General features: G+C 41.8%; 1 protein-coding gene across 1 annotated transcript in view; it reads left to right on the top strand.

The window, feature by feature from the left end:
• foxk1 (forkhead box K1) overlaps positions 1-17,241 on the top strand; it is a 46,856-nt gene extending 29,615 nt beyond the window's left edge. The window contains exons 3-9 of the mRNA XM_060943062.1: positions 6,650-6,806; positions 7,021-7,167; positions 7,266-7,459; positions 11,105-11,271; positions 11,358-11,615; positions 11,713-11,934; positions 14,945-17,241. Coding sequence (XP_060799045.1) covers positions 6,650-6,806; positions 7,021-7,167; positions 7,266-7,459; positions 11,105-11,271; positions 11,358-11,615; positions 11,713-11,934; positions 14,945-15,144 — 1,345 coding nt within the window. The 3' untranslated portion in view covers positions 15,145-17,241. The remainder of the gene's footprint in view (positions 1-6,649; positions 6,807-7,020; positions 7,168-7,265; positions 7,460-11,104; positions 11,272-11,357; positions 11,616-11,712; positions 11,935-14,944) is intronic.
• Positions 17,242-20,643: the final 3,402 nt, after the last annotated feature.

Raw genomic sequence — 20,643 nt, 5'->3', positions numbered from 1 at the left:
TATAAAATAAGCTAAAACTATGATAAAAATATAATATCTCATTATCTGTAGCCGCTTTATCCTGTTCTACAGGGTCGCAGGCAAGCTGGAGCCTATCCCAGCTACACATGCACAAAAATATTAAATTTGTGTATATATTATATATTTCAAGAATATGTTGAAGATGCGGGTGGCACGGTGGTGTAGTGGTTAGCGCTGTCGCCTCACAGCAAGAAGGTCCGGGTTCGAGCCCCGTGGCCGGCGAGGGCCTTTCTGTGTGGAGTTTGCATGTTCTCCCCGTGTCCGTGTGGGTTTCCTCCAGGTGCTCCGGTTTCCCCCACAGTCCAAAGACATGCAGGTTAGGTTAACTGGTGACTCTAAATTGAGCGTAGGTGTGAATGTGAGTGTGAATGGTTGTCTGTGTCTATGTGTCAGCCCTGTGATGACCTGGCGACTTGTCCAGGGTGTACCCCGCCTTTCGCCCGTAGTCAGCTGGGATAGGCTCCAGCTTGCCTGTGACCCTGTAGAACAGGATAAAGCGGCTACAGATAATGAGATGAGATGTTGAAGATGCATTTATTTAAGTTAGCTTTTAAAAAGATTTAATAAAAGACTTATTTTAGCTGGCTCGCCCATAGTCAGCTAAAATAAGTCTTTTATTAAATCTTTTTAAAAGCTAACTTAAGTAAATGCATCTTCAACATATTCTTGAAGTGTGTGTGTGTGTGTGTTTATATATATATATATATATATATATATATATATATATATATATATATATATATATATATATATATATATACACACACACACTGTGTGCACAATTATTAGGCAAGTGAGTACTCTGACCCTACCATTATTTCTATGCATGTTTTCCAACCGCAAGCTAGATACACTTGAATGCTAATTGGATTTAAGCATTCTCAGGTGGTATTTATTTGTGTAATGAGGGAGGGTGTGACCTAAAGTCATTAATACCCTGTATTAAGGTGTGCATAATTATTAGGCAGCTTCTTTATCTCAGGCAAAATGGGCCAAAAAAGAGATTTAACAGACACTGAAAAGACAAAAATTGTAAAATGCCTATCAGAGGGATGCAGCACTCTTGAAATAGCTAAGCTATAGAAATGTGAGCACAAAACAATCAAACGTTTTGTTACAAATAGTCAACAGGGTCGCAAAAAATGTGTGGAGAAGAAAAGACACAAATTAACCGCAAAAGACTTGAGAAGGATTAAACATGAAGCTACCAGGAACCCATTATCCTCCAGTGCCACAATATTCTAGAACTGCAACTGACCGGGAGTGTCCAGAAGGACAAGGTGTTCGGTGCTCAGAGACATGGCCAAGGTAAGGAAGGCTGAAACACGACCACCACTAAACAAGACTCACAAGTTGAAATGTCAAGATTGGGCCAAGAAATATCTGAAGACAGATTTTCCAAAGGTTTTATGGACGGATGAAATGAGAGTGACTCTGGATAGACCAGATGGATGGGCCCATAGCTGGATAACTAATGGACACAGGGCACTTTGACTCAGACACCAGCAAGGTGGTGGAGGGGTAATGGCATGGGCTGCTATTATTAAGGATGAGCTAGTTTGACCATTTCAGGTTGAAGATGGACTTAACATCAACTCCCAAACCTACTGCCAGTTTCTAAAAGATACATTCTTCAAGCAGTGGTATGGGAAGAAGTCTGCATCATTCAAGAAGGCCATGATTGTTATGCAGAACAATGCACCATCACATGCACCCAAGTACTCCACTGCTTGGCGAGCCCACAAAGGCCTTAAAGATGACAAAGTAATGACATGGCCCCCTTCCTCACCTGACTTAAACCCTATTGAGTACTTGTGGCCCCTTCTTAAGCATGAGATTTACAGCAAGGGAAGACAATACACCACTCTGAATAGCATTTGGGAGGCCATGGTTGCTCCTGCACAAAAAGTTGATCGTCAACAAATCAAAAAACTAACAGACTGGATGGAAGGCTCATGGCAGTTATTGAAAAGAAGGGTGGCTATATTGGTCACTGAATATTTTTGAAATGCTAGAAGTGTTTATTTGTTAATTCTGAGTTGTTTATTTGTTACACTGAAAATTAAAATAAACAAGTGAGATGGGAAACTTTAAGCTTTTCATTTAGTTGCATAATAATTCTGCACACTAAATGCTGCCTAATAATTCTGCACACTTATATATTCCCCTGAGAAGGCCTAAACTCCCCTTTCCTTTGTTAATCATTCTGGTTTTAGGTTTATTAACAATTTGGATTGACTGAGAGCACTGTATTTGTTCAACGATAAAATTAATAATCAGGAATACAACTTGCCAAATAATTGTGCACACAGTGTGTGTGTGTGTGTGTGTGTATGTGTATATATATATATATATATATATATATATATATATATATAATGTGTGTATGTATGTATATGTGTGTATATATGTGTGTGTGTGTGTGTGTGTATATATATATATATATATATATATATATATATATATATATATATATATATATATAAATACACACACACAGTGGGGCAAAAAAGTATTTAGTCAGCCACCAATTGTGCAAGTTCTCCCACTTAAAAAGATGAGAGAGGCCTGTAATTTTCATCATAGGTATACCTCAACTATGAGAGACAGAATGGGGGGAAAGAATCCAGGAAATCACATTTTAGGATTTTTAATGAATTAATTGGTAAATTCCTCGGTAAAATAAGTATTTGTTCACCTACAAACAAGCAAGATTTCTGGCTCTCACAGACCTGTAACTTCTTCTTTAAGAGGCTCCTCTGTCCTCCACTCGTTACCTGTATTAATGGCACCTGTTTGAACTCGTTATCAGTGTAAAAGACACCTGTCCACAACCTCAAACAGTCACACTCCAAACTCCACTATGGCCAAGACCAAAGAGCTGTCAAAGGACACCAGAAACAAAATTGTAGACCTGCACCAGGCTGGGAAGACTGAATCTGCAATAGGTAAGCAGCTTGGTGTGAAGAAATCAACTGTGGAAGCAATTATTAGAAAATGGAAGACATACAAGACCACTGATAATCTCCCTCGGTCTGGGGCTCCATGCAAGATCTCACCCTGTGGGGTCAAAATGATCACAAGAACAGTGAGCAAAAATCCCAGAACCACACAGGGGGACCTAGTGAATGACCTGCAGAGAGCTGGGACCAAAGTAACAAAGGCTACCATCAGTAACACACTACGCCGCCAGGGACTCAAATCCTGCAGTGCCAGACGTGTCCCCCTGCTTAAGCCAGTACATGTCCAGGCCTGTCTGAAGTTTGCTAGAGAGCATTTGGATGATCCAGAAGAGGATTGGGAGAATGTCAGATGAAACCAAAATAGAACTTTTTGGTAAAAACTCAACTTGTCGTGTTTGGAGGAGAAAGAATGCTGAGTTGCATCCAAAGAACACCATACCTACTGTGAAGCATGGGGGTGGAAACATCATGCTTTGGAGCTGTTTTTCTGCAAAGGGACCAGGACGACTGATCCGTGTAAAGGAAAGAATGAATGGGGCCATGTATCGTGAGATTTTGAGTGAAAACCTCCTTCCGTCAGCAAGGGCATTGAAGATGAAACATGGCTGGGTCTTTCAGCATGACAATGATCCCAAACACACTGCCCGGGCAACGAAGGAGTGGCTTCGTAAGAAGCATTTCAAGGTCCTGGAGTGGCCTAGCCAGTCTCCAGATCTCAACCCCATAGAAAATCTTTGGAGGGAGTTGAAAGTCCGTGTTGCCCAGCGACAGCCCCAAAACATCACTGCTCTAGAGGAGATCTGCATGGAGGAATGGGCCAAAATACCAGCAACAGTGTGTGAAAACCTTGTGAAGACTTACAGAAAACGTTTGACCTCTGTCATTGCCAACAAAGGGTATATAACAAAGTATTGAGATGAACTTTTGTTATTGACCAAATACTTATTTTCCACCATAATTTGCAAATAAATTCTTTAAAAATCCTACAATGTGATTTCCTGGATTCTTTCCCCCCATTTTGTCTCTCATAGTTGAGGTATACCTATGATGAAAATTACAGGCCTCTCTCATCTTAAGTGGGAGAACTTGCACAATTGGTGACTGACTAAATACTTTTTTGCCCCACTGTATATACACACACGTGTGTGTGTGTGTGTGTGTGTGTGTGTGTATATATATCTCATCACATCTCATTATCTCTAGCTGCTTTATCCTGTTCTACAGGGTCGCAGGCAAGCTGGAGCCTATCCCAGCTGACTACGGGCGAAAGGCGGGGTACACCCTGGACAAGTCGCCAGGTCATCACAGGGCTGACACAGACACAGACAACCATTCACACTCACATTCACACCTACGGTCAATTTAGAGTCACCAGTTAACCTAACCTGCATGTCTTTGGACTGTGGGGGAAACCGGAGCACCCGGAGGAAACCCACGCGGACACGGGGAGAACATGCAAACTCCACACAGAAAGGCCCTCGCCGGCCACGGGGCTCGAACCCGGACCTTCTTGCTGTGAGGCGACAGTGCTAACCACTACACCACCGTGCCGCCGTGTGTGTGTGTGTGTGTGTGTGTGTGTATATATATATGTGTGTGTGTGTGTGTTTACATACAGTTTAGAAAAAGACAAACTTTTTTTTCTCCATGTCTGACAGTAAAATTGAGGAAACTTTTCCTGTTTTAGGTCAGTTAGGATCCCAATTTTAATATGTAAAATGTCAATAATCAGAGAGAGAGAGATTTTTTTAGAGAATTTTTAATTACTTTAGGGATCCTAACTGACCTAAAACAGGAAAAGTTTCTTCAATTTTACTGTCAGACATGGAGAAAAAAGTTTGTTTTTTTTCTAAACTGTATGTAAACTTCTGGTTGCAACTATGTGTCTATATATTTCATACTTCATATCTTTGCGCAACCGATGAATATCATATGATATTATGCGGTCGTACGAAGATATGAAGTACATTTTCAAGTGGTGAAGATATTTCACAAGTGAGTGACTTAAACAAGTGATATTTTCAACATGAGACGATAAACTTCATATCTTCACACCACCCTGTAATGCTGCTTGTATTATATGGACACATCTACAAAAAATATACGCAAGTTGATCAAAAATCATTTTTATTTTCCACCAGTTCGCCATTTTCGCAACGTGCGTCTAGTCAGCGGGAAACCACTGGGAGTGACGTCATCGGAGTGAAATGTTGGGATATATAGGGTTAACTAAATCACAAAAGGGTTATTTGGGCAGATAATCAGTTAGACCAGGATCAAATCAGGAATGCCCCCAGGATTTTGCCCAGAAGGGGCAAATTGGACCCAAAATCATCTCGGTTATCCTCTTTTGTTGGGCCAGCCTGAGACGTTGCAAAGCTACTAGCAGCAACATCTTTGCAACAAAGTGCCAGTGTAAACCCCCACCATCCCCCAGTCAATTTGATTCTTGTGTTTATGAATACTTACTTTTTTGTCCATATTTATAATTATGATCCTGCATTGTGTGTAAATGTGCAGTGGATATGTGCACTAGAAGTATGTAAGAGCAACAGTGCACTCCTACAGCAGAAGACCACACTGGGTTCAGACAGAGGCTCAAAGAAACTGGACTGCTGTTTGATTTTTACCTGCCTTTAAGTGCATATCCTGGACCAATTTTGTGTTTTTTTTTTTTTGTTTGTTTGTTTTTTCTTATATGAAAGTATGTCCCTTTACACACTCATCCAGAAGGGTAATTTTGCACAAGGCCATCTGTCTACAGCAGAAAAAAATAAAATAACAAAACATGTCTGGAAAAATCCCAAGCGAGTCTGGAGCCAGATTCGTGACGTCACCTGCGGAAGCGCCAGCAGGCTGCGCGAGCTTTGCACGGTTTCAGTGCACAGCCTGTGTGGACCAAGCGCTCCCATTTCTTTCTCATTGTCCGGTCTTTTGGAAAACGATGAGTACTAATCCCATCAAGATTGGTGCTGCTACACCCTCCTACGATACATCTGTTAACCATTTTAATAATTACGCGATAACATTGAAGAAATTTGCAGAAAACCACCAGGTTGTTTTCTCATAAACAAACCAGTGCTGACGTAGGATTCAGAGGGAGGCGTCCCGCACGCGACGTCACGAAAATCAATGTTTGCCGGGAAATCCAAATGCCAAGTTTTTCAGAGGCGGACCAAAATGGCTTGATTTCAACTGAATTTTTCTGGTATTGCGCAAGGTAAAAAAATTGCAGAGAATGCAGAATGTGACAGATATTTGACCAAAGTTTAATGTAAAATAGGAGAATTACATTGATCTTGCTCCTGAATTTACCCGTGATATGCACTTTAAGGTTTGGCATATTGTGTGCTCTGAGATGCTTTTCTGCTCAGCGTGGTTGTAAAGAGTGGTTATTTGAGTTACCGTAACCGTCCTGTCAGCTCAGACCAGTCTGGCTTTTCTCTTCTGGTCACAGTCTCATTCTCCAACATGTGCTTGAGGAGTTGTTGTTGTATGACTATTTTCCTCTTATTTTGGTGGAAATTGGCTGAAGCTAGCTGTTTTGGAACTTGGACTTAACCACAAATGCTTGTATTATATGTCCAGTACAAGTAAACATGGAGTCTTGGTTAATTTGGTCCAGTCACACACTGGCATGTAACTTTTGTTTGTTTGTTTCTCAGTGTACCTAACTCTTGTCCAGCGAGTCCTCGGGGTGCAGGCTCCTCTGGCTACCGCTACGGACGCAACATAACCTCGGACCTGCAGTTGGCGGCTGAGTACGCAGCCAAAGCTGTATCAGAGCATCGCACAGAGGCGTCAGATAGAGACAGCCCCAAGGTCAGAAACCCAAACCCCAAACTCTTACTTGTTCTCTGACATGATTATAATGAAGAAAGTGAGCATCTTCAGTACTTCATGTTGTTGATTCTCGAAGAGCGCGTATTAGGAATATTTCCGAATTAAACACTACTGGTCCCTGTGATAAAACCACTGAACAGCTGTTTCATTTAGATTTATTTTGAAGGCCTGCCCTGTATGTGTTCCCTCATAGGATGAGTCCAAGCCCCCGTACTCGTATGCACAGCTGATTGTACAGGCCATATCTTCGGCTCCGGACCGACAGCTGACGCTAAGTGGCATCTACGCCCACATCACCAAGCATTACCCCTACTACAGGACTGCGGATAAGGGCTGGCAGGTCAGTTTGACGTAAACATCAACATGCCTGTCTCACTTTCTAGCCATCGTTCATTCTCTCTATCTAGCGCTGTCTTTTACTTGCTCGATTGTGTGCAGAACTCCATCAGGCACAACCTGTCGCTGAACCGCTACTTCATCAAAGTGCCACGCTCTCAAGAGGAGCCAGGGAAGGGCTCATTCTGGCGCGTCGATCCCTCGTCAGAGGCCAAGCTGGTGGAGCAGTCCTTCCGCAAACGCCGTCAGAGAGGCGTCTCCTGCTTCCGGACACCATTTGGTCCACTTTCCTCAAGGTGAAAAGCCTCATACCGCTGTTTAATCTTCCAACACACGCACACACACACACGGCTTTAGTATTCTTGTGAGGAACTTCCACTGATGTAATCATTAATGCAGATAATTATTATTGTTGTGCCTCAATCTAAATCTAACCTGAATCTTAACCTCTGTAACCACAAGGAAGCCTCATCTCTTTGCCAAATGCAGGATCAAAACACTATCAGATATTCCTCTCTCTCTCTCACACACACACACACACACACACACACACACACACTTATTCAGGCTGTTCACAATGAAATTCTTTTTCAATACTGCTCAAATTTTCACAAAATTAATATCTAAGACGCACACAAACCATAAGTTGCCCAAAACAGTTCTTAAACTTTTTCACTAGGTAACCCTTGTCTTTTGATTTAGGAAATAAAATTCATGTCAGTCATGGCATACTGCGTTCTTTTCAATTTTTTATCCCCTGCTGGCTGAAATGCCCGAAGGTCGATTATGTCGTGGCGATGTCCGTCTGTCTGTCCGTCCCGGGAAGGGTACTCACCTTCTGAAATCAACTCTCGATTTTTGGAGGCATTTCATGAAACTTGACAGGATTCTTTGTTATATGTCGGTAATACAACCCCAATTCCAAAAAAGTTGGGACAAAGTACAAATTGTAAATAAAAACGGAATGCAACAATTTACAAATCTCAAAAACTGATATTGTATTCACAATAGAACATAGACAACATATCAAATGTCGAAAGTGAGACATTTTGAAATTTCATGCCAAATATTGGCTCATTTGAAATTTCATGACAGCAACACATCTCAAAAAAGTTGGGACAGGGGCAATAAGAGGCTGGAAAAGTTAAAGGTACAAAAAAGGAACAGCTGGAGGACCAAATTGCAACTCATTAGGTCAATTGGCAATAGGTCATTAACATGACTGGGTATAAAAAGAGCATCTTGGAGTGGCAGCGGCTCTCAGAAGTAAAGATGGGAAGAGGATCACCAATCCCCCTAGTGGAGCAATATCAGAAAGGAGTTCGACAGTGTAAAATTGCAAAGAGTTTGAACATATCATCGTCTACAGTGCATAATATCATCAAAAGATTCAGAGAATCTGGAAGAATCTCTGTGTGTAAGGGTCAAGGCCGGAAAACCATACTGGGTGCCCGTGATCTTCGGGCCCGTAGACGGCACTGCATCACATACAGGAATGCTTCTGTATTGGAAATCACAAAATGGGCTCAGGAATATTTCCAGAGAACATTATCTGTGAACATAATTCACCGTGCCATCCGCCATTGCCAGCTAAAACTCTATAGTTCAAAGAAGAAGCCGTATCTAAACATGATCCAGAAGCGCAGACGTCTTCTCTGGGCCAAGGCTCATTTAAAATGGACTGTGACAAAGTGGAAAACTGTTCTGTGGTCAGACGAATCAAAATTTGAAGTTCTTTATGGAAATCAGGGACGCCGTGTCATTCGGACTAAAGAGGAGAAGGACGACCCAAGTTGTTATCAGCGCTCAGTTCAGAAGCCTGCATCTCTGATGGTATGGGGTTGCATTAGTGCGTGTGGCATGGGCAGCTTACACATCTGGAAAGACACCATCAATGCTGAAAGGTATATCCAGGTTCTAGAGCAACATATGCTCCCATTCAGACAACGCCTCTTTCAGGGAAGACCTTGCATTTTCCAACATGACAATGCCAAACCACATACTGCATCAATTACAGCATCATGGCTGCGTAGAAGAAGGGTCCGGGTACTGAACTGGCCAGCCTGCAGTCCAGATCTTTCACCCACAGAAAACATTTGGCGCATCATAAAACGGAAGATACGACAAAAAAGACCTAAGACAGTTGAGCAACTAGAATCCTACATTAGACAAGAATGGGTTAACATTCCTATCCCTAAACTTGAGCAACTTGTCTCCTCAGTCCCCAGACGTTTACAGACTGTTGTAAAGAGAAAAGGGGATGTCTCACAGTGGTAAACATGGCCTTGTCCCAACTTTTTTGAGATGTGGTGTTGTCATGAAATTTAAAGTCATCTGTTCAGTCACATTTTACCAGAGTTACAGCCCTTGATTACCAAACTTGTACCAGCGGGGGATATTGTGCTCTCCGAGTACTCACTTGTTGTTTTGTTTTGTTTTAAGTAAAACCCAGTGTTTTAAAGCTGGTACATTTTTATGTCGATCATAAAACAAGGGACGCATGAAAAATATAATCTTAAGATTAAAACTAGCCACCCTAATTATTGCCTGTGCTTAAGTAAATCTCAAAAATATTTTAATAAGCAAGTTAATAAGCATGTGATGATTCACCCAATTCACGATTCGATTCACAATTCAATTTTTCTACAATATTTTTTGGAAAAAAAACCCCCATGAAATCAAGAAAACTGGGGGCGTCGTGGCTAAGGTGGATAAGGCGCCATACCATAAATCCGGGACCCGGGTTCGATTCCGGCCCGAGGTCATTTCCCGATCCCTCCCCATCTCTCTCTCTCCGGCTCATTTCCTGTCTCTACACTGTCCTATCCAATAAAGGTGGAAAAAGCCCCCCAAAAATATCTAAAAAATCAAGAAAACTTTATTGTGAAAAAAAGTAACATTTTATTTTTCCTGATATTTTCTTTATCAACTTAAATATTCCTTTTGTTAAATTAGGGGAAAAAAACCCTTCCGTTTCATTTTCTAAATACCCAATAATAATTTACCCACATTTGTAGAGGCTGGAGTAAAATATAATAGTCTATTAACTAAAACATTCATTTTATTAAAAACGAAAAATGTGAACAACAGGGTTTATTTTCTTAAGTTTATTTTCGTAATAAACTTTTATGAACATTTGTACTACCTCAATTTTTTTCTCTTTTCTTTAGCTTTCAGCAGTCTGTACAAAAGAGAGCTCCGATTTTTTTTTTTGTTAAATCTATTTGTACAGTCACACAACAGCTCTGTCGCGTTCTAGATCTGTTTTTTGTTCTCGTGGCATTATAGCGGTGTTGCTTCCACCTAGAGTGAAGTCACGTGTATTCCTGCTATTGCATGTTTTATTTTTATATAATATATAATGATTATGCAGTCTGAAAATCATGATTCATATTTTTATTTCATTGATTCAAGCCATCTTAAACTTGCATCATGATTATCACGATACAATGTTTGTGTGCTCAAGGCATACTGGATGTTTGAAACCTGAATGCCCTTTTAACAGGCATCTTTCTCTCTCTCTCACCACACACACACACACACACACACACACACACACACACACACACACACACACAGAGTGTGTCTCAGTATCCGAGAGTAACTCCTTCAGTTTATTCTCATTTCCTTTTCCCCCTCTCTTCCTGCTGCTCTTATTTGCTCGGCAGAACGAAGTAAGTCATGTCTGTGTAAGCTCGTTATTCCAGTTGAGCCGTTTTCAGCTTTTTGGGTGTCATGTTGTGCAGCAGCTTCTAATCTACACTGTATTAGTCACCTGCTGAAGTGTGTGTGTGTGTGTGTGTGTGTGTGTGTGTGATGTCAGACTGGTTGCTTGCAGTCGCAGTGAAACCTCTGTTTAGTACATAGAGAACTGTAGGTCATGTCTGTGGCTTTGTTTGCACGCCTGTGTGTGTGTAATGGATGTGTTGTGCTGCTTTCAGGAGCGCTCCAGCTTCACCCACCCACTCTGGCCTGCTGTCTCCTCACTCGAGCGGCCTGCAGACCCCTGAGTGTCTGTCTCGAGAGGGTTCACCCATTTCCCATGAGAATGAGTTTAGCACCAAGCTGGCGTCGGTGCCCGAGTTCAGATACTCTCAGAGCGCCCCAGGTGAGTCTCAGACGTCCTGTGTATTCAGTCTGGACGTTTCTTGGCTCTCTGTATGGATAATTTCTCTAAATCTGCGTGAACACCAGGCTCTCCGGTGAGTGCACAGCCCGTGATCGTGGCCGTGCCTCCTCAGCCCTCGGCAGCGGTAGCAAAGCCCGTGGCCTACATGCCCGCTTCCATCCTCACCTCGCAGCAAGCCTCTGGTCAGGCTGTGCATGTGCTCCAACAAGCTCCAGCTGTCACCATGGTGCGGGTTCTCAACACCGCCTCCAGCTCCGCCAACGGATACGTCCTGGCGAACATTGGCACCGCGCCAGCCGGGGAGAGTTCTGGAGAACTCCGAGGTACCGCCTCCACCCTGCCCTTGTGTTGACTGCTGAAGAATATTAGCATCCTTTCTAGTCGCTGAAAGCTTTTTCTGCTTTTTGTCTCTTTGTGAAGGTGTTCTGGAGGAGATGGCAGCCCCCACATCCATCCCTGCGGGCAGCCGAGTGATTCAGTCTGTAGGGAGCCACTTGAGTTCAGCCTCTAGAGGGCAGCAGAGTTACACTGTTCTGCAGGCCACTTCCGTGCCTTTGGGTCAGCACCAGCTCCCAGTCCAGACCATCACCCAGAACGGCAAACACGCTCTGCCCACTACCACCATCTCCCCCAACACTTATGGTAGATATATTTTTTGGAAAAGTAGAATTATATCTGTTTTACTTTATTAAAACTAAAACTGATGATTGACAATAATAAAATGTCATTTTTTTTAATTCGTGTAACTGCTTACTTTCTATTACAGAAAACATTTGTAGAATTCACTGAACACCATGAAGTCATTGCTTTTGTGGGGGTGTGTTGCCTCATCTCATTATCTCTAGCCGCTTTATCCTGTTCTACAGGGTCGCAGGCAAGCTGGAGCCTATCCCAGCTGACTACGGGCGAAAGGCGGGGTACACCCTGGACAAGTCGCCAGGTCATCACAGGGCTGACACATAGACACAGACAACCATTCACACTCACATTCACACCTACGCTCAATTTAGAGTCACCAGTTAACCTAACCTGCATGTCTTTGGACTGTGGGGGAAACCGGAGCACCCGGAGGAAACCCACGCGGACACGGGGAGAACATGCAAACTCCACACAGAAAGGCCCTCGCCGGCCACAGGGCTCGAACCCGAACCTTCTTGCTGTGAGGCGACAGCGCTAACCACTACACCACCGTGCCGCCCGGTGTGTGTTGTGTTTTTTGTTTTTGTTTTTTCCCTCCCCCCCCCTTTATAAACCCATGGTCATTCCTTAAACTTTATTTTTTTTTACTACATTCCAAGATTAGCACACAATGTGCAGTGTGTATTCTTATGTTCTGCTTTAACAATCTGACAAAAAGACTCGTCTCTCATCAGAGGGAAACTGACTAAGACTAAAGTCAAAATATCTTAGAATAAAATAGTGTCGCTATTTTTTTTTTTGTCAGTTTGACCAATAGTAAATTAAGCAGCGAAGTGCAGTCCGTGTCTGGATTGATTGGAGTTGACTTATTTGATAGGGTTAAGATTGACAGCGAGCTGGTTACCTATTACAGTTATATCAGTGATCATCTCATCCGTTCCCAGAAGAGTGTAGGTTATTAGGGACCAGGTTTAGAACGGGACGTTCAACAAGCACACATGGATATGAGGGTCAGGTGTCCACAAACCTTTGACTATATAGTGTACTAGTCTGTGTGCTAGAACCTCTATTGCAAATAATGAAACAAACCAAAAAAGGCACAAAAAACCCCACCACTTTTGGCTGGAGTGATTATAAGGCTGAAAACAAAACCATTTCGATCATAGAGTAATAGAAAAAGGTTAATGCTGCTTTTCCACTACAAACGCGGCTGAGTCGGGCTGAGCCGTGCCGTGCCGAGTTGGGCTGAGTCGAGCTGAGTGGGGCTGTTGGAGTTGCATTTCGACTACAACCGCGCTGAACCGTGCTGGCTGGAAGTGGGTGGACACATTGGGTGGAGTTAGCGAAAGTGGGTGGACGTCACGTGATGTCGATAGGCGGCGCAAACAGTGACATCAGTGATCTTTTAAGCGGTAGTCTCACGACCCGGATAGTAAACAATAAACATGGAGGACATGGAGTCGTTAGTGTTGCTGGTCTTGGTGCTGTGGCTTGTTGTCACCGACAACGCGGACAGATACTGGCAAGAGCGTATAGATGAGGCGAGGCGCATAAGGCTTCAGAAATTCTCGTAATTCGTAATTCTTCTTCTTCCGGGTTTACGGTGTTTACAGATCCCAGCGTGCTCGCGGGGCGTGTGTGGGCATGTGAGGAGACTCCTCCTCACCAATCCGTGCACAGGGGAGTGTCTCCTCACGCCCCTAGCCCCACTCGGCTCGGTTTGGCTCGCTTCAGCCCCACTCCAAAACCGTGTGAGTTTTGGGTGCTGAGCAGGGCTGAAGTGAGCTGAGTCGTGCTGCTCTGAGGTAGTCGAAACGCGAGCTGTGTCGGGCTGAAGCGAGCTGAAGTGAGCTGAAAAAGGGTAGTGGAAAAGGGCCATAAGAAACCTTTAAGTGCACGTAGAAATGAGATTAATCATCCAAACATGGGCCCGGGCCTAAATAAATCAACTGAAAATTATATGTAACTAGTTTAAAACATTTTGTGTATCGCAGCCAGCGTTGTTTTCTTTTTCTCGAACACTGAACATTGGATCAGGACCCCTTTGCGTTTCTGCAGTTGTACGGTTCTGTCCTTTGGCTCAGTTTGCACCTTGTTGGTGATTTTTCACAGAAAACGCTACCAGAAACTGAAAAGACACATCATTTTCACTTGGGTTCGCTTTAAAGTGCATATCACGGGTAAATTCAGGAGCAAGATCAATGTAATTCTCCTATTTTATATTAAACTTTGGTCAAATATCTGTAACATTCTGCATTCTCTGCAATTTTTGTACCTTGCGCAATACCAGAAAAATTCAGCTGAAATCAAGCCATTTGAGGCGAATTGGTCCGCCTGTGAAAAAACTCGGCATTTGGATTTCCCGGCAAAGATTGATTTCCGTGACGTCGCGTGCGGGACGCCTCCCTCTGAATCCTACGTCAGCGCTGGTTTGTTTATGAGAAAACGACCTGGTGGCTTTCTGCAAATTTCTTCAACGTTATCGTGTAATTATTAAAATGGTTAACAGATGTATCGTAGGAGGGTGTAGCAACACCAATCTTGATGGGATTAGTACTCATCGTTTCCCAAAAGACCGGACAATGAGAGAGAAATGGGAGCGCTTGGTCTACACAGGCTGTGCACTGAAACCATGCAAGCTCGCGCAGCCTGCTGGCGCTTCCGCAGGTAACGTCACGAATCTGGCTCCAGACTCCCTTGGGATTTTTCCAGACACGTTTTGTTGTTTAATTTTTTTCTGCTGTAGACAGATGGCCTTGTGCAAAACTACCCTTCTGGATGAGTGTGTAAAGGGACATACTTTCATATAAAAAACAAAACAAAATTGGTCCAGGATATGCACTTTAAAGACAGAGGCTACCTGCACCTGAGTGCTGTGTTTGTTTTAACCCTGAATACGATTGCATCCTAGAAAGCTAAAAAGAGGACAGCTGTAACCTGGTACACTAATGGATATGATGTCACGCTACTGACTGTTATTCTTTTCCTTGTTTCTCCTTGTTTTTGTGTTCAGCTCTCACCAGCCCTCTTCAGATCCTGGCAGCGCAGGCTTCCACCTCGCCCCCGGTGCTAGTGAACAGGCCTTCCAGTGTGGAGAGGGAGGAAGCGGGTGTGCAGGAGCCTGACACCAAACGACCCAAGATGGAGGATGACGGCGTGGTGTCTGTCCCCAAACCTGTCATCGTAGCGATGACCCCAGAGGCCAGTGACTGAGTGAGGGAGGGAGGGAGTGAGTGAGTGGAGAAGATGGTTAAAGCAAGCCCCCAAAAATAGTGTTAGCACAACGTGCCATTGTTATAGAGGGGAATTTGAGGTTTGGTGTTTGTTTTTGTTTGTTTTGTGGGGTTTTTTTTTTTTTTTTTTGGGTCGTCATTTTCTTTTCTTTTACTAAGAACTTCAGTTTTTTGTGAGAGAACAAGCCCTGACGGAGTGTGCATATTAAGGACAGGTAGGAGATAAACGCATTATCCTTTAAGCCTTAAAAAAAAAAAAAGTCAGTGCTGAGACGGTTTTAATTTTGTGGGTTTCTTTAAAGAGGATGGGAATTGGTCTCTTAAAGCTATTCGAGAGGTGAAATGCACACACAAGGCAACGTGCTGCCGTGTAGTTCCTCACAAGGTACAGTCAAAAGCAGTACTTACTCCAGGTTGGGGCGGGACCAATAAAATGATAACTAAGCAGCTACTTCTGTATGGGAGCACTGACCTCTCAGAATTGAAGCATTATGTATTAAGCTCATTGGAGACTCTTGTCACGGGTTTCTGTCATCTCCAGGGGAACCTTGGATTTATTTATGATTCTGTGCTTTAATTAAGCATGGGTTAGAAACACCATCACCATCTGATAAAATTGGATTGTAAACTAATAACTAAAACTTCTTCGAAAACAACGATTTCGAAAAAAAAAAATCCTACATTTCAAGGCCTTCTTCAAGCCTTGAGCTCTTTAACATGCTCTCAAGTATTTTTCTATGGCGGGCTGTGACCTTGCGCATGTAGATGTTGTAAAGAGAAATGTCTAGCACATGTCTGTCTGGGAATTTAGTCTGCAAACCTAAAACAAACTCAATGAATGTATGTAGCTTGTGTTTTCTTTTTTTCATTGTTCACGGCTCCCTCTCGACTAAATGCGCGTGAAGAAATTAGAATGTGGCGTCCTTAAGGTTTTACGTTCTCGTTTAAAATGATAAATAGGAGATAGATAACCCTAGGGTTAGATGTACACCTGGCCATCCTCTGTGTGCTTTATAATGGCTAAGAATTACATTACCTGGTTAGGTATGTATTATTGAATGAATAATAATATTTAAACCATACACAAATTAGAAATACTGGTATGTTTCATTATTACGAGGGGCTACTGATAACCAAATATGTTCATTTCTAGTTTTAAAGACCCAGGAATGTAAGAATGTAACGATTCATGTTAGTTAATTAATTATCAGAGAGGCTACTTTTCCACTGTCCGCCTTCCCGTGATCTTCGAACGATGCCGGGAGGTACGTAATGAATGTTAAACTTTTTTTTTTTTTCCTAAACGTGATATTTTTACAAATAAAAATACAAACACGGGTGTTTGACAATCACTAACATGATGGTGTCAGTTCCCACTTTATAAACGATATAAAGAAGTATTGGAAACATCTCGCAATAATGAACCTGAGAAAACACTCTAAAAGACCAAAATATATATCCACTCGATTAGTGCCTTGAGCTCTGTAGCAAAGATTCTGCTTCAAACTCTACCACCTGCTGCTTGGAAGTTAAAACACTGAAGCTTTTTCACTCTTCAGGGTTAGAATGACTCAATAACACTGTCTGATCTGTAGAATGAACTCGAAATATGGTCAGAAGTTTAGTTTAGTTTAATGCTTTGTGATCAAAAGATCCGAAAACTTATTTCTTATAAAGCATATAATACTGAAATAATCAGTTTTATCGCTAAATCAAAATAAGTTTGACTTCAACGTGAGATAGGAGGTATGGGGTGGGGGAGTGGAGGGAAATAATCAGGATTTTTTTTTTTTCTTTTTTGTATGCAAGTAATAAATGCATTTCCCCCCCTCTTTTAGTTAAGTGTCGTCTTTAATGCTCCTCTCAGATCAGTAAATCTACACCAATAAAAAACAAATCACGCCATTGACTCACTGAAACTCTGTTTTCAGTTTAGTTCAAACAAGCATTAAGAGCAGTAAGTCATTCAGGCTTTTAAACCTCTCAGTAATTACTAAAATAAAGTAAGCACTTGGTTGTAGAGTTGAGTTTCTATTCTCCTTAAACCCACTGAATAAACTTTTCACTGCCTACGAAATATTTTGCGTACCTTTTTAACAAAACGTCTCCATCAGTAATGATAAAGTATTTTCGTCCGTTGATCTCGATGTAGTTGATTTGTGTGCTTCTGGTGTTTTATGCATATTAGCTTATGCAAGTGTTTATACACTAAACATTTATAATTTAAAAATTTAAGTCTGTTAAACCGATGCACGTTTTCTTTTCACTTCTTAGTTGGTAGGACCTTTTACTAATTGTATACAAACCATGTTAGTCCTTGTTCAAAAGCATTGCATTGTCTGTACAAGCCATTATTATAACAACCCTGCACCGTTCATTCAGTCGTATTTATCTGATATTTTCACAAATCCTGACAAAAAAAAAAAAAAGAGTAGATGTTGCTTTCTTTGCTATTTCTGCAAAGAAAAACAGCAGCTGAAACAGGGCTACAGAGTCATGATTAGCTTTACGACCCAGTTTACTAACGGAGCGCATTATGAACTGTATATGTTTGTCACTGTGTTCATATACCGTGCCTTGAAAAAGTATTCATACCCCTTGAACTTTTTCACATTTTTCCACCTTACAACCATGAACTTAAGTTTTTTATTGAGATTTTATGTGATAGACCAACACAGAGTAGCACATAATCGTGAAGTGAAACGAAAATGATAAATGGCCTTCAAAATTTTAAACAAATAAAAATCTGAAAAATGTGATGTGCATTAGTATTCAGCCCCCCTGCGTCAATACTTTGTAGAGCCACCTTTTGCTGCAATTACAGCTGCAAGTCTTTTGTGGTATGTCTCTACCAGCTTTGCACATCTAGACGCTGAAATTTTTGCCCATTCTTCTTTGCAAAATAGCTCAAGCTCAGCCAGATTGGATGGAGAGCGTCTGTGAACAGCAATTTTCAAGTCTTGCCACAGATGCTCAATGGGATTTAGGTCTGGACTTTGACTGGGCCATTCTAACACATGAATATTATTTGATCTAAACCATTCCATTGTAGCTCTGGCTGTATGTTTAGGGTCATTGTCTTGCTGGAAGGTGAATCTCCTTCCCAGTCTCAAGTCTTTTGCAGCCTCCAACAGGTTTTCTTCCAGGATTGCCCTGTATTTAGCTCCATCCATCTTCCCATCAACTCTGACCAGCTTCCCTGTCCCTGCTGAAGAAAAGCATCCCCATAGCATGATGCTGCCACCACCATGTTTCACAATGGGGATGGTGTGTGTAGGGCGATGAGCAGTGTTAGTTTTCCGCCACACATAGCGCTTTGCATTTAGGCCAAAAAGTTCAACTTTGGTCTCATCTGACCAAAGCACCTTCTTCCACATGTTTGCTGTGTCCCCTACATGGCTTCTGGCAAACTGCAAACGGGACTTCTTATGCCTGTCTTTCAACAATGGCTTTCTTCTTGCCACTCTTCCAAAAAGGCCAGATTTGTGGAGTGTACGACTTTTAGTTGTCCTGTGCACAGATTCTCCCACCTGAGCTGTGGATTTCTGCAGCTCCTCCAGAGTGATCATGGGCCTCTTGGCTGCTTCTCTGACCAGTGCTCTCCTTGCTCGCTCTGTCAGTTCAGGTGGACTGCCATGTCTTGGTAGGTTTGCAGTTGTGCCATACTTTTTCCATTTTTGAATGATGGATTGAACAGTGCTTCTTGAGATGTTCAGAGCTTGGGATATTTTTTTTATAACCTAACCCTGCTTTAAACTTCTCCAGAACTTTATCCCTGACCTGTCTGGTGAGTTCTTTGGTCTTCATGATGCTGTTTGTTCTTCAGTGTTCTCTAACAAACCACTGAGGCCTTCACAGAACAAGTGTATTTATGCTGAGAGTAAATTACACACAGTAGGACTCTAATTAACTAATTCGATGACTTCTGAAGGCAATTGATTGCACTGGGTTGTATTTAGAGGTAGAAAAGTACAGGGGGCTGAATACTAATGCACACCACATTTTTCGGATTTTTATTTGTTTAAAATTTTGAAGACCATTTATCATTTTCGTTTCACTTCACAATTATGTGCTACTCTGTGTCGGTCTATCACATAAAATCTCAATAAAAAACTTAAGTTCATGGTTGTAAGGTGGAAAAATGTGAAAAAGTTCAAGGGGTATGAATACTTTTTCAAGGCACTGTAGGGCTGTTTTGTTCAAACCTTTTTTTCTCAGCAGCACCAAACTCTGCTCTGTATATTGTATTCTTATAAACTCACAGAGAATCCTCATTTGGACTGCAAAAATGTCAAACTGAAAAAAAAAAAGCAAAAAAAAAAAAAACACCTATAGATAATGGCTGATTTTCTGAAAGGAACTATTTTTTATATCCATACCTGTCATTTCTTTCGGAACGTTTCATACATGCAAAAATATGAAAATGTTGTATACCTGGTATCTCGTTCTGTATCCTTTTATTTCGTTTTCTTTTCCGATTCATCCTGATTACATTACTGAACGCAGTTTTAACGTAATAATGCATTTCTCTATGCACATGTGCAACTCTGTCTTCTTTACTGCCTTGTGGAAAGCTCTAGGAAATGCTGAAATGTGACCACAGCCTATTAAAAGGTTTGAGATATCCAAGGCATCCTGTGACCCTTAATTTTATTCCCTTGCTTTTTTTTTTTTTAAATAAATATACAGTCGTACAGTTAACGTTTTTGGAGTCTGTTGTAAAATTGTGCGTGAAGAATTTGCTTGTCTTTCACGGAACCAGCATGGAGCAGCAGGATTTGTACCCCTATGGGCTGTTATTAGCGCTTGTTTCAGTTCGCATCTTTGACTCTAACAACTACTGTAGGTACAATAATAAGTCTGTGGAAGTTAAGTGGGGCAGTCAGAATGCTGCTCCACAATTGCACAACATCTAGAAAGACAAGCAAATCAATGAAAGATTGTGTTATATATCTGTAAAATAGCAACACTTTTTTTTTAAAATCGCTGGTCGGTTCAGAGAGGTCATAAGTATTTCTTCATAATTTATAATGTATAGAGCTGTGAATAAAGACAAACCAACATTAACATTTTTGAACAGCTGATACAGTGGTGACGCTGTACATAACCTGTCTCCATGGGCGAGCCAACATGGGGCAGAATTCAAAGTTGATCCAACGGCTAATTCTACACTGATTGACAACATTAAATTAACTTCCCTGTTATTTTTGATTATAACTGATTATAAATTGCTTATTATCAAAAAAAAAGGACTGATAACTGGTATGTTAAAAAAAACCCACATTTTTGAACTGTGCATATTGACTCACTCTGTGTTTTACCCATAATTCTGATACTTAAACTCGTCCTTCTCTTCATTCTCTACATCACCATCATTTATGAATTAACTGTCGGCCTGCACCAGATTCTGAGCAAAGCAAACCATATCATAGCAGGTTAACAAACTGTATTGTGTGGACGCCTGAGGTTTACACCCCTA

This window comes from Neoarius graeffei, chromosome 16 (genome assembly GCF_027579695.1).
Source record: "Neoarius graeffei isolate fNeoGra1 chromosome 16, fNeoGra1.pri, whole genome shotgun sequence".
In the NCBI taxonomy this organism is placed as follows: Eukaryota; Metazoa; Chordata; class Actinopteri; order Siluriformes; family Ariidae; genus Neoarius; species Neoarius graeffei.
The sequence above is the reverse complement of the archived record's forward strand: the minus strand, read 5'-3'. Positions and strand labels throughout refer to the sequence as shown.